The 14,955-nt window shown below is 44.7% G+C and overlaps 1 protein-coding gene across 5 annotated transcripts in view; it reads right to left on the bottom strand.

Moving 5' to 3' along the window:
- Nucleotides 1-14,955, bottom strand: part of invs (inversin) — a 23,477-nt gene extending 8,522 nt beyond the window's left edge. Inside the window, exons 1-14 of one of the 5 annotated variants that reach the window (XM_053432636.1) lie at nt 14,877-14,955; nt 13,154-13,262; nt 7,435-7,534; nt 6,142-6,308; nt 4,639-4,812; nt 3,938-4,105; nt 3,644-3,824; nt 2,902-3,011; nt 2,515-2,686; nt 1,339-1,494; nt 1,068-1,189; nt 547-654; nt 327-433; nt 15-224 (exon numbers count right to left, since the gene is read on the bottom strand). In XM_053432636.1, coding sequence (XP_053288611.1) covers nt 15-224; nt 327-433; nt 547-654; nt 1,068-1,189; nt 1,339-1,494; nt 2,515-2,686; nt 2,902-3,011; nt 3,644-3,824; nt 3,938-4,105; nt 4,639-4,812; nt 6,142-6,308; nt 7,435-7,534; nt 13,154-13,156 — 1,778 coding nt within the window. In that variant the 5' untranslated portion in view covers nt 13,157-13,262; nt 14,877-14,955. Of the gene's footprint in view, nt 1-14; nt 225-326; nt 434-546; nt 655-1,067; nt 1,190-1,338; nt 1,495-2,514; nt 2,687-2,901; nt 3,012-3,643; nt 3,825-3,937; nt 4,106-4,638; nt 4,813-6,141; nt 6,309-7,434; nt 7,535-13,153; nt 13,367-14,876 lie in introns of all 5 variants that reach the window. The other 4 variants (XM_053432640.1, XM_053432637.1, XM_053432639.1 and 1 more) reach the window with 4 other exon arrangements.

The raw sequence follows: 14,955 nt of genomic DNA, 5'->3' as shown, positions 1-14,955 counted from the left end.
TGCTTGTCACTCACTTGGCTGCATCCTTGCGCAGCTGCTCGTGCCTCATGAGGAGCTGCTTCCTCTCCTTGAAGGCCTTGCGGACAGTGTAGCCCTTGTAGACGGCCTGGATGGAGGCAGCAGCGATGTCCTGGATGGCTGCTATGGAGAGAGCGCCGTGCTCCAGCATGAACTGTGTCACCTCGCTGTGTCCCCCCAGCAGAGCGTAGTCCAGAGGGGTGTACCTGTTCAACGCAAACACCGGAGTCAGTCATGGATCCGTTTGCCCACTTTCACTTTTATTGACTCCTCCCCTCTGCAGCCTTCGTGCACGGCTTGGCTCTCACCTCTCCTCAGTGTGTTCCATGTGATTTGGAAAGGCGTTGTAGCCCAGCAGCAGTTTCACTGCATCCAGGTAGCCATTGTTACAAGACCAGTGGAGAGCAGTCCGCCCCTGCACACCCATAAATAAAAACATCCATTCACTTTGCAACCATGTCCAAATGAATCTCAGAAACCACAGAGAGAATTGTTGTTCCATTTATGGACTCAAGGGAAGATCTTTACCTCCTTGTCCTGTATGTTTGAATCAGCGTTGTACTCCATGAGAACAGCCATGCAGGTTATGTAGCCGCCATAAGCAGCACACTGCAGAGGAGTCCGTCCTGCCTGGTCCTGTCCAGTCACATATTCAACAGAACAATTAAAAGAATAGCAAAGGATTAATGAAGTGGATCCTGAGCTTATAGCTTTCTTAGGAAGTAATATCCTCATCCTCATATGTTCATTGATTCAACCATCCAAATAAATAATGAATGGTATTTATGAGTAATTAATTGTGAACCAATCTACAGTCCTGGTTAGAAAGCACTACATGATGAAGCCAAAGCCAAACAAATGAGTATTACTATAAAAATATATATACACATGTAAATAGTTTATTTTTTAATATTATTTGCAGTGTATACAGACGGATGCCCGAGATCCAATCACATCAGATGATAGGAAGAACTTGTGCACTAAATGAGAACAATGACAGAGGATCACATGCACTGACTGTGGCCCCTGCTGCACGTGCACTTTCATACCTGTACATTAGGACTAATCCCATTCTCCATCAGTATCTGGCAGACCTCAGCATTTCCTCCCAGAGCTGCCCAGTGCAGAGCAGTGTGACCATCCACGTCCACCAGGTCCACATGTGCAGAACCTTTAAGCAGAACTCTTACATTTCAGTTAACTGATGCATGTAAAGACCTAATTTCATTCATCATCATCACTGGATATCAACTCAGCCACGACTCTTTAATGGTCAATAAAAATAGAAAAGTACTGAAAATAAAAATGGGATGCACCCACCTTTGATGAGAGTGAGTATGACGTCTCTGTGTCCCATCTCACAGGCACGAAACAGCGGCGTGTGTTTCATCACATCCAGAGCATCGACCATCGCTCCCTTCTCCAACAGCAGCATCACCGTGCTCACATGACCCGACAGGGAGGCCGCGTGGAGCGCTGGGTCAACACACACACAAACACACTTACAATAATGTAAAGTATACAATGTCCTCCTGAATCCTACTCTACTACTCCTCATTCATAACCTCCACCTTGTTTATTTGTTATTTATAAGCGTTGCACAAAAACTACTGGACAGATTACCATGAAGTTAGATGGAAGGTATGGGTCAGAAAAGAACACAATCAATTTGGTGTGTGATCTGGATGAGAGGGTGGATCCAGGAAATGTATTTATTATGCAATATTTTAAAGAAATTTAAGAAAATCCCATGCAAGGAATCATTCATGGATCTAACTGAAAAATAAATCAGACTTTTTTCATTCATGTCCTGGACTGCAGTTCCAGGACATGTGGCTAAACCCTGGTCAGTGGAGGGTTAAACAGACACAGAACCATAATGAGGAGCATTACACTAAAGCCTCCTCGTGGCCAGTGCACCCCCCCCCCCCCCCCCCCACAAACTCTTCTGATCCCCAGACAATACAGACTAGAGTCAAGTGCATGGATGTGACCCGGGCACCAGTCAGCTCCACTGCCCTTCACACCGTCTCATTAGCATGACTCGACCGTGACATGTTATGCATGCATAAACAATGACCGCCTGGCTGAGCAGAGGGACTATCGCCGTGAAGATTATATGTCCAAACAGCCCAGGGGGTCAGAGCCTGTCTTGGTGTGTGTGTGTGTGTGTGTGTGTGTGTGTGTGTGTGTTCGTCAGAGGACCACGCTGGCAGTGGTGTGAGTCTATTCAGCAAGCTCACACTAATTTTGCTGACAGTATCACTTCCCTCTCTCTCTCTAGCACCTTTGGGGGGAATCCCCCTGTGACATCATCGTCATCATCCGAGGCCTAAAATTGAGAGAGCGCCTCTGGTGAAAGGTGTTTGTTTGTTTAGGTGCAAAGTGACATGACCAGGATGGTTTATGTCACCAGGCGCCGCAGACAGACAGAAGGGCGGGGTCACAGCAGGTGGGAGGAGCCTCGGTTCCTCCTCACGCTCCTCAGGCACTCACCTGTGCCTCCGTACTTGTCGGCCATGTTGATGTCGATGTGAGGGGTGAGGCCCAGCATGGTGCGGATGACATCGTCACTGCCTTTCCCAGCGGCCCACATGAAGGCCGTCCGCCCCTCCAGGTCAGGTTCATCCTTCACTGAGGGGTGGGACAGAAACACACCAACTGTCTCCTACTCACACAGAGACACAGAATTAGATTTACTTTACTGGACATGATGAGAAAAAAGCCAATGAATCAGACACGGCCATTGTATTTTCGAAATTTAATATAAGTTACAATGTGACATTCTTTTTAATTATAAGAAGAGAAAGATCTCAACATCTGAACACAACTGGCTTTAGCAACCCTACATTATCATACACAATGAGACAGAGTGCGACTCACAGCATTGTTGCTCTGAGCTCCATAGTGCAGTGGTGTCGCCCCTTGGCTGTCCGAGGGAATCGTGCCCGATGTGTTTCTCTCCAGCAGGAGGTGGACGATTTTGGCATGGCCTGAAAAACACACGTTTACATCGGTGGGACAACAAATTGGGTAAAGAACATGACAAAGTAAGGAGCTTCGACAATTCCTCAACAGTACTAAACAAGGGCACTTTATAGCTTTCACTGTCTCTGGTCTGCCATCACTAATAATTATAGTTTTGTGAAGACTCGCTCCCCACCTTTAAAAAACGTACATTGACAATAATACCAGGGCCACTATTGAAGGGAACTGTATGGTGTCATTTGGGCGCACAACATTTGGACAGACTGCGCTGTTAGTAAAGAGAAGGAAAAGTTGGAATAGCCTACTACTTTAATTGGGGAATGCTAATCATTCCCACTTTTAAAATTCATCTGAAACCAGAACTGTGATCTCTTTTAATTGTGTTAAAGTGTCATTTATTTTGTCCTGCCAAAGGATAACGGATTAACATTTTGTTTTGAATCTACTTACAAAAATAACAACATTGGCTGAAAATGAATAGAACTGATTTTTAACATGTGGATAATAACAAGTCCAATTTGGCTTTGACTGAAGCTAAGGAGATTAAAACAAATTGAATTAGAGTTTTGTTTCCGATGATGGGAGGACATTATTAGCAAAGCTGTCATTCAGGCCGCAGCAGGTCACATTCACTCACCGAGCAGAGCGGCCCAGTGCAGTGGAGTTCTGAACAGGTTGTCGTAGGCTGTCACGTTACAGCCCTCGTAAGAAGTCAGCACCTCCACCACCGCCTCGTTCCCGTCAGCCACCGCGAAGTGCAGCGGCGTCCGCCCCTCGTAGTCCTGCCAGTTCAACAGGGACTCGGTTGGAGCTGCCTCCTAAATACAGACACACACACAAACACACACAGGTGAGGATACTGAAAGAAGATGAACTTAGTCTTGTGTTTTCTTGTTTTTGTGTGTCTGTCTGTCTGCACAATGGTGTTTACCAGTATACAGCGGACAGTTTGCGTGGCGCTGGGCTCCTGGCTGTGTGCAGCCCAGTGCAGGGGGATCTTGCCCTCACTGTCTGGGATGCCGATGTTGGAATCGTGCTTGATCAGGAGGCGAACGTGTTCTGGTCGGTTATAAAACGCAGACCAGTGCAGAGCCGTTTGCTGTTGAAAGAGAGAAAGAGAAATCAAAAGGGTGAGAACGAGAGGATGAATGGAGAGGGGAACAGAGGGGGCCGTTGTAACGCCAGGTTCCATTTAAGTTGACAAAATCATTCCACTATGAAATGGTCACGAAATACGAGGGCAGCGTGCGGCACAAAGCGCATACTGAGCTATTCTGAGATTTCCTGAGACCACTGTCATCTGACGCGATGATGCATATTGGATTATTACAAAACCGACTACTGATGTCAGATCCACATCGGCTCCGACAGACAGAGGAGACTGTGTGTTTGTGGTCTTATCAGCAGAACACAGTACAAAGCCGCAGATTGTTGGAACGTTCGCTGCTGTGTGAGTGTGCCTCTCTGTGTTTACGTGTGCATGACCTCAAATTTCCAATGCTCCTAACAAACTATTTTCACTACGTCAGTTTTCTTTTTTTGCAGATTATTGGTGAGATGCCCAACTGGGCTGGTTTCTGCCTGAAGTCAAACTACGGACTGAACCACTTGTGTGTATTTGTACAGCGGCACCTTGTTCTTGTCTTGCGTGTCCACCTCTCCAGGTCCGATGTGTTTGAGCAGCAGGGCGAGCGCTTTTGGGGTTGGGTGTCGGGTGGCCAGGTGGAGCGGGGTCATCTCCTCCAAATCTTTCTGCAGCCAGTTGGCCCGTTTGGACAGCAGCAGCTTCAGGAAGCGCACATTCCCCTGCAACACACACAGACACAACCTCAAAACTGTGCTAAAAAGTAGTTCAGAAATCACTGATTCCCTTCAGCATTTGTCGTGAACCAGCAGCAAGGATACGCACACACTCCCACACACACTCTCCCCAGGCTTTCAGTCGTGTCTGGTTCAATCGGTAGGTCATCCATCTCCGTCCCCTCCTCCTGCCTCTCTGCTCAACGAGTGAGAGGAGCTGCTAAACAGTAAACAGCGGCTCTTTGGCCTGACAAGAGCAGCCAGTCTCCACCTGTCGTCCTCTCCACATCATCATCATCATCATCCTCACTTTCTGTCTCTTGTCACCAGGCCACTTGGAGATGTATTTTGTAACAGCTGTCAGAGGACATCGAAGTGTGTGTGTGTGTGTGTGTGTGTGTGTGTGTGTCCGTATGTGTGTGTGTGTCCGTGTCCATGCAGACATGACTGAGTACACATATAAGTGTGTTTTGTATATTTGCCATTCTGTGACCACAATGCCGCAGTCTGACAGATCTATCTTGTGTGTGAGCATGCATCTAGACAGCGAGTGTTTGAGTGTGTGTGTGTGTGTGTGTGTGTGTGTGTGTGTGTGTGTGTGTGTGTTCCAGTCTTCCCTATTCTCAGTCCAATTAGATCGGTAATCCCTGGCCTCTCTTGCTGTCTCAGCCACTTATTGATCAGATGTCAAAGAGACATCACTAGTATCCCCCAACACACACACACACACACAGACACCCATACACACACACACACAAACACACATACACACACACACACACACACACAGACACCCCCCCATACACACACACACACAAACGCTCCCCATCTATGAGAAAGGCCCCAATAACCTATTACCTCCCCTCTTTCTTCAATGATATTATAAACCTGTATCAGTACACTCCAATAGATGATAATAATGATAAATAACTGAGGATATTATTAGTTCTACATCCCAATGTTCTTCTGATGCACAGACCATCTGTCTAAAGATATTCTTGTTCGTATATAGTCTGAGAAAATCTCCCTCTTCTTTCGTAGAAACACTGTGAAACACTTGTGTCCTCGAGCAAAATAATTTTTTATTTACAGGGGTGTGTGTAAGTGAAAGTCATTCCCCACCACAAGCCCTTAGGCCCTGACGACAACCACTAGGGGGCACTGGCTTCCCACTGGAGCTTGTGGCAAATATTCCCTTTTCCATCCAACTTTATCCCCATACTCCTTCCAACTTTATCTTTACAAAAGAATGGCAACATATTTTCAGAAAAGAGACACTACAGGATAAACAGTGTCCGGTCTTTTTTCTTTTTAAGTCTGTGTGTTTGTCCATACCTTGTGTGCGGCGAGGTGCAGAGCGGTGCGCTGGCTGTGGTCAGTCTTGTTGACCGAGGCTCCGGCCTTCAGCAGAGTCTCTGCACAATCCAGGCGGTCAGCCAGCACACAGTACATCAAAGGGGTCCGACCAAACTGGTCCTCACGGTCCCGCAGTGAGGGCTCTACTACACACACACACACACACACACACACACACACACACACACACACACACACACACACACACACACACACACACACACACACACACACACACACACACACACACACACACACACACACACACACACACACACACACACACAGGTTTAAGTCTATGGGTAAAGGTGTTTATCAAAACCAAGATTTGGGTCAATATGTGTTGAATTTCACAACATATAAAACAGAAAGTACAATTAGTGGCTTGTGATGGAATATCTTGTAAGCTGTTTTTAGAATGCAGCCCCTTGTACTTTACGTGCCGTTTAAAAAAAAATAACAAGTTTAATAGGACCTCCACTTCCACTTACCTAAATTAGTCAATTTATTCAGAGCAGTTGGAGGTAGGAACATCTCTAACACAGTTAGCCTGGAGGCTAATGGTGCCCATTCATGAAAAGAATTTGCAAAGCTCATGTGATGTTCTTCATGTATTTTTTGCCAATGTTTCTATTCCATGTCAGAATAGGAATCAGTTTTCAGCAACATCACTAAATGGACAGATGATATGAGCTATTCCAGCGTCATTTAGCAGCATGAAGGTTCAAACCTCATGCTGATGAACACCTGCTCTGCTGTGGTTTGTCTACGCAAAACCTGAAACTTCAACCAGATGCTGCAACTAATCCTCCAATCTGACGTTTCTTCACATGGGCTAAATACAATAGACTTTCCTCAAAGAAATAAACAAAGCAACACGTAACTATATCTTAATGTGAGCGGGACCTCTGTGCTTCAGGTGTCTTGCTTATAGTGTTAGGATGCATATCATAAAGTCATAATGCTTTGCCAGTGGGATCCCAATCCATTTCTTATTTATCTACCCCACTTATCCCTTGAGGGTCACAGGGGAGAAATGGAGCCAATCCCCGCTGTCAGTGGGCAAAATTCGGGGTAAACACTGGACTGGCCAGCATTCACTCTTCGAGTCTTAGATTAACCTCACCTAACATGTCTTGGGAGGAAGCCAGAGTACACGCAAACTACGGTCAGAAAGGCCCTTAACATGTTGGGATTCTAACCGGGAACCTGTGAGGCAAGAGGGCCAACCACTCATAGCGCCGCCCCAACGATCTCTTGTATACTGCTGACCTGTGATGAGTTTGACGAGGGCGCTCCTATCTCCGTTGACAGCTGCAGCATGAACCTGGGAGCCCAGAGAGGCAGGACCCGGGCTGGATGTCGCCGACGCCTACAGCAGAAACAGATGAAAGGTCACGACTCAACCTACAGCAACATACGCTGAGCGGACTTATCAAGTGTTTCATACCATGACATTAAACCGAGTCTAGACAGTTTCCTTTCCATTCATTTACCTCAGAATTTGCTTGGACACACATTTACAAATAAGTTGTGCATACGTCATAGCATAATCATATATTTTTATTACTAATGCTACAGGTTTAACGGCAAATTTTAAAATCACTTTAGGTCCCACTCACAAAAAAAAACATACCTCATTTTTTATTTTGGGGTGTGAATGTACACGTCTCATTTCAAGCAGGTGATGTTAAAAAGCGAGAGTCAGAAAGGAGCAAACTTACAAATATTATTCTGAAATCTTAATCATATTTCAGCCAGTTTAACACCTGAAGCTCTCTAAGCAGTGAACTACACAATAAACCAGATATTTTCCAATAACGTAATAATCAAGCTAATGTTTCCTGACACTCGGGAGTGTGTGTGTGTGTGTGTGTGTGTGTGTGTGTGTGTGTGTGTGTGTGTGTGTGTGTGTGTGTGTGTGTGTGTGTGTGTGTGTGTGTGCTCCTGCTGAGGGGGTTAAATCTCTTCCTGGCCCCACTTAACCAGAGCCCAGTGAAAGCTGGGTAATCTGCAGACAGGAAGCAGCATGGGGAGGGGGAGACCCTGTGTGAGCATGTAAGAGGGGGGTCTCTCTTCATGTCTTATTCATGTCTCATTAATACTGCAGTATGCCTTGCTGTGTGTGTGTGGGTTTAGAGATGTGGGACAAACCCGGCGGGGCACAACACAGAAATCAATTATTGTCCCTAAACACATAAATGCTGGAGGCAGAAAAATCCCGTCACAATCTGGAGATTTCTCGGAGACATTTTCATTAGCCGCCTCAGAAACACATCAGATTCACTCCCTGTAAAAACCTCCTGTTTATATACATGTTTCATACAATAAACCAAAGATTAATTTGACTTCAGTTTCACTCTTGAGAACATTTAAAGAATCTGAATGGAGATGGAAACACACCGGTGACCTCCATCCTTCTTTCTCATCCTCCCTGCCTCCACCTCATAAAGAGGGCTCCCGTAGACACTGCGTGCAGCACGGCAATTACCCACTACACTCGCTGTGTTCTCACGCTCTGCCAAGTAGTGGCGTACACTGGTTAGTTACTACATTAACAACAAAGTCGCTCTATGTGTGTATAAAAGAGGGAGGCTTGGAGGGAAAGACGGTGGGTGCAGCACTTAAAGGTGTGTGTGAGCGCGTGTGTGTCGAGGTGTGCGTGTTTGGCACATGTTGCTACGTCATGGGAAATGCTTTTCCGTGAGAGAGAATTTTTACAGGGGTTTTACCAAAATCAACCACAAGCATCTCTAAACATACCTAATTTACAGTGATTAGTGAGTCAGTAATGTACATTCATGTGCGAGCACGCACGCACACACAAACACAGAGCACATGCAGATACAGATAAAACGGAGATCACTGCACATCAGAAAGTCAAATATCATGTTTCTGACATTAACATCCGAAGAAATAAACAAAAAAATTCTGCTTTTCTACATTTCCATCTCGTCCAGTTGCTTATTCCAAACTTTTTCTTCACTTTTGTTGACTTATTTTCATCTATTTCTGCATTTTTTTTTTTAAATCAATATGCAAGCCCCCAGCTGCCACAATACAAATATGAATTGATTGATGAATAATCTTGCAGTTATAATTTGGCCCAAACACTGACAGGGAGGGACATAAGTCAATATATGAATCTGTGTGAGGGACATTCATATCACCAAGAGCAGGCAATTAAGAGTTTCATGAGGACCTGAGTGTTTTAGAAACACCTACAGTGCGTCCAAATTTGACTAAAAAGGCTTTTGCGATGCCAGGTCTGAAATCGAACAAAGGAGGGTGTAAAAAACGACACTGGGTCCTGGTGAGGGCTGTAGAGTGGACTCATTTAGCCATTCATACATGGTCCTCAGGGAGCACTCCACTCGTTAATAAGAAGACAATAACTCAGAGAAAACCATTGATCACAGGCTGAGGTCCAGACCAAGTGATTGTGCATCTGTACAAGAATCGATTCATGCTGATGCTGACATTACTCAGTCTTTATTCATATTCGGCCTCATATAACCACAGTGAGTTTAACAAAGAACCTCCGAACTCCCATGAAACCTTTCAGCAACCCGACAGGAGAGTGGCGCATGCACACACACTGCTGCCTCCTGACACACACACTGCTGCCTCCTGGCACACACACTGCTGCCTCCTGACACACACATACACACCTGACATGTGCTAGAACTAACACTTGAATTGATGCTATTGAAAAAGTCATACAAAGAAACCAGGGAGACAAAGTGTGTTCGTGTACCTGTGTGTGTGAATGTGTGCGTGTGTTTGTGTGTGGAAACAATGTGTCTGTCTATGTGTTTCTCGAGCTGTCTGTCACTGCGAAGGTGTCTGCTTTGATAGAGGATATAGCTCGGAGCATGCTGGGTAAGCAGTGGGGAACAGAGCCTGAGCCTGTGGCCTTTATTTCAATTCACCCACCCACACACACACACACACACACACACACACACACACACACGCACAAACATAAATGTACTTTTTCAGTTATATCAGAGAATGTTTAGGCTCTTAGTCGACATGTGTTATTACAGGTGTCTATATTACCTACATGTTTCTGTGTGTGTGTGTTTGTGTGTGTGTGTGTGTTTGTGTGTGCCTATGTCTCAGATAGGAGATAGAGGCTGCAGGGATCAGTCCCTGGGTTTTGACTGACATGTAAAGAGGTGGGAGGAAGTATAATATCAGCCCACAGGGATGCCCAATCTGTGAAGCCCTATTTCTGGGGGACTTCCTGGTTCCCCAAGGACCAATGAGCTGGCTCCCTCAGCTGGGGGCCGAGTCCTAGGGCACAGCGGGGCCAATCAGCAGGGGGAGAGGGCTGAGTGACACACAGATTGGCTATTTTACATCATTACCACAATGCATCCCGACAAATGAGCCCCCAGGGTGTGAGCCAATCACCTGGGAGAGTAATGCAATTAGGCGGGACCACAGCTGTCAATCTTACAGCTACGGGGGTCAGGTAGTGATGCCTGTGGCTAAAGCACCCCTGCCTGCTGCCTGTGGTTCTCCCACACACACACACACACACACACACACACACACACACACACACACACACACACACACACACACACACACACACACACACACACACACACACACACACACACACACACACACACACACACACACACACACACACACACACACAATCTATAAATGCTCACACATATATTGTATGACATGTAGACCCCTCTAACATCAGTGATTCTATATAAAGAGTAGGACATAGAAGTGTGTGTGTGTGTGTAGAGTAAGAGTAAAGTTTCTCCTGCGAGTGGATGGTGGGAGATAGCATTTGTGTGTGTGTGTGTGTGTGTGTGTGTGCGACTACTTGAGGGACCAAGGGATTGACTTGTGTCCTCCGAGGACCTATCACCTGAGTGTGGGTTTGTGCATATCCGCATACAGTGCATCTGGGCGTGTGTTAGTGTCTGTTTACTTTTGCCCATGTGTTTTGGCCCACTGGGGCACAGTGTTGTTTATGCTCTGAGTCTGAGCTCTGTGCAAGGACTATGACAACAAAAGGGGGGAGAGGGCAGAATCATAGGGGAGCTAAACCTTGTGCAGAGAAGCCCTGGATTTGACTAGCATATGCAAGCTAGCGCTGCCGGTCATGAGGCTTAACTTAGTCTCATTAGGTGTCGTGATATCATACCGGAGCACTCCGGCGTGTCGATAGGCTACGATTCCTCCCAGCATGTGAGTGTGTGTGTGTCTGGGCTGGTCGATGCTGCTGTGACTGGCAGACTGTCAGGCGGTGCTGGAGATGAAACCTCGGCACTTCTAACGCCCAGGCTCCATCTCAAAACACTTCTGCTTACCCCCTCCTGCCTTCAGTACGACACAGGTGGAAGAGTTAATAACATAACACTCCTTGAAACAACCACACAAGTTTTGCAGCAGTGAGCATAGACACTGTCACTTTGTGTATGTGTGTGTGTGTGTGTGTGTGTGTGTGTGTGTGTGTGTGTGTGTGTGTGTGGTTCAGCTGCTGCTCTAGACACTCGGAGAATTAGGAGAGCTGTGTGTTTTGTGTCATCCCATTATATCACTAATGAGCCGCCCTCAGGAGGGAGGGGGGGAGAGAGACAGCGAGGCAGACAGAAAAAGACAGATGAAGAAAAACAGCGAGGAGAGGAAAGGAGGGAGAGAACAGGGAGGGGGGGGGCTGAGACAGAGAGAGAGACCAGCTCGGGGACTTTTGCCTCTTCTCCCCTCCATTCCCTTTTCCCAACACCTCTGAGTCTAATTGGACTAAAACTGTGATCTAATTAAATGTCCAATTAAAGTGCAGAGAGCAATGTGCCCATCGGCGAATCAGAGTACAGGGACATAATCAGCTGGAAAAACAAACAAAAAAATCAATGAGAGCAACGCGAAATGGAAAAAGATGGAGAAAACAGAAAAGGGTGAGGACGGTCAGATGAAATCTAGAGTGCAGGCAGAGTGGTACGGGTGTGTACTGCATGTTTTGCGATCAACACATTCAGCACTGGAAACTAGTCAAATACATCTGTCATTATTTATAGAGATATTTGTTGACTTAACAACCAGTTCATCGAGAGAAAATCATAACATCAATTACAAAAGCCCAATGTTTCCCTAATGAAAGCAAATTTAAATCCATTAGATTATGATCATTATCCGGATCTGCACCAAATTATTCATAAAGTTACTCAGTCCCCTAAACATGCCTGATTTTTATTTAAAGAAGATCTGCACCAAAATTAAATAGGTTCTTTCCACTAACAAAATGTCATGGAAAAAAAAACTAATAGCGTTGTAACACTTTTATGTAGAATAAATTAGAATGGCTGCTTCATATTTTGACCTCTACAGATCTTACGGGTAAAAGATCAGTAAATTTATCGCAGCAAAACACAATTCATATTTGTATTTATTATTATTTATCATGGCAATTGTATTGTGTTTTCCATTTTATCTTTTCCAGTGATGTACAAATTTGAAGAAGAAAACTGGTTATTTCTGCAATACTTGAGATAAGATCTTAAATGCTTTGTTAATACAATAACTCAACAAGTGGTCAAATGATACAATGATATAAATCAATACTTTGTTATTGTGATTATGTTTTTTTCTTATTTCTTAGCACTGAGGAAACCTTACTCTTGTTTCTCCTCATCACTGATAATCTGACAAGGAGAGAGAGGCCAATCTTCTTCTGACTCCATCTGTGAGTTGCACACACACTGGGAACCCCCCATGGACAGCTTTAGCCCATAAAATATTAATGCTGGGATTCAATTCAACATTCCACCTTAATCTTCTTAACAATTAGGCTGTTACAGCTCACATAATTATGTTTGGTTGCACATGGCCTCCATGGTCTTGACTCTTGAGAGAGAATTAAAAACAGGGGAGACACCAAAGAAACCGATGGATACAGCGAGGAACGACAGAGAATGGAACTCTTCTGGGATCTGCTCTGGGAGTGATGGATTCTTACCATCACGGCGTTGAAGGGCACACTCTGGCAGATGTTTCCCAGTTCAGCGCATTGTTGGTGAGTGTGAGTGCACGTCCAGGTCCCCTACCTGTCCTGATCCTGGCTCCTGCTGTGGGCAGAAAAAGAGGATCACTCACGTACTGAGAGCAGCCCACCTGTTCCCACTGAAGACTGCCAGCATAATAATGAGACTGTACTGGTCACAGACGGCTTCTGGTGAGAAACATCATTCTTTTGTAAGTACAATGGTACATTTACTTAGTTACTGTACATTTTTTGTATGTATCTGTACTTTACTTTATTAGATTGTTTTATGGATACTTTTCACTTTAACTCCACGACACACATCAGCAAAAATCTGTACTTTCGTTAGATATTCACATGGCTTTTATATTTTATAAATAATAAATAATAAGTAATTATTGATTATAAAAAGTAATCAATAATTACAGAGGAATTTATCAACTGATCCAATCAAAGCGACCAGGCAACATTAGACCCCGACTCCTGCAGCAGCAGCATCACTGGTGAAGAAACAAATGACATGGATTTTGAAGAGGCCTCCACCCACTCTCAGTCATTATTGAATATGACAATACAAGTGTTTTCATGAGCATCATCTGCAGCATTAAAATGACATGAGTCTGTATCATTATTATTGTATTAAACAGAATATAAAATAGGCACAGTTAATGATGTAGTAGAATATAACACAACATTAAGGAATAGGCCACTCCTGGCAAGACATTTTACTGTTTTTAAATCAAGTATATTTGATAGCAAGTACTCACTTGACCTCAAGTAGAATAGCTAATGTGGTACTTTTGTACTGTAGGTACTTTGTATTTCAAATTGTACTCTTCTTCGCCATTTCAGAGAGAAATACTGAAGTTTTTACTGCACAGTTATCTGACAGCTACAGTCACAACAAGTGCTTTGATTCCAAATTGAAAACATATGACTTTCCCAAAACACGACGTATTATTATAGATTAAAGGCCCCGCACGGGTGTTTTCAGTTATGAGGTTGACTGGACATAACGAGGGTGGAGCTGGGGAAAACTGGTGCTGGGATTTACATGAGCTCATTAATACGAGTGATGAAGTTGTAACTTGTCGTGCAACAAAACAACTTGGAAACCTCCTGAATGCCTGAGAAATTATATATTTAAACAGGTTTTCCAAAAGCAACGTCTTTTGTGCAAATGATTTCTAATCAATGTCTTGCAGGACCTTGGAGGATCCATACTTTGAAACGGGGTCATTAGAATGCATTACTTTTACTTTGGAGACTTGAAGAAGAAGAGATTTAAATGCAGGATGTTTTTACAGTGTTTTGTTTAACCTCTCACTTGGGTAAATTATCTGATTCGCTCTTCCACCTCTGCAACTAAACCCCCCCAAACAAGTTTTGCAGGATTCAGGGATCAAACTGATCGTGACCAGTTTTGCATCACACTACCTAAATGTTCTATAACCCCAGTGTAGTGCTGTGGACTGTGTTCTCCCTCAGTGCCATGCAACACACATGCAAGATGGTGAAAAACAGGATGAAGAGAGATTTACAGAAAAAAGTCCCAATGATGCAACTCCCCCTTTTTCAGAGAAATCTGTCAAATCAGGGAAAGAGAACGGGACGTGTGGCATCGGATAAACTGAGTGTTACGTTAGTGTGTTTTGGGAAAAGATAACGTAAACTCCCGCTTCGTCGGTGCTGTATTTACCTTTTGATTCCTCTTCCTCTCAGATGAAAAACGGGAAAGTTTTCTTCCCAGGCGTCCCGTTCAATCTCCGCCGACTGGG

Source organism: Pleuronectes platessa, chromosome 10, assembly GCF_947347685.1.
Source record: "Pleuronectes platessa chromosome 10, fPlePla1.1, whole genome shotgun sequence".
NCBI classification, from domain to species: domain Eukaryota; kingdom Metazoa; phylum Chordata; class Actinopteri; order Pleuronectiformes; family Pleuronectidae; genus Pleuronectes; species Pleuronectes platessa.
Note: the sequence above shows the minus strand (reverse complement) of the source record. Positions and strands in the feature narration are given on the sequence as shown.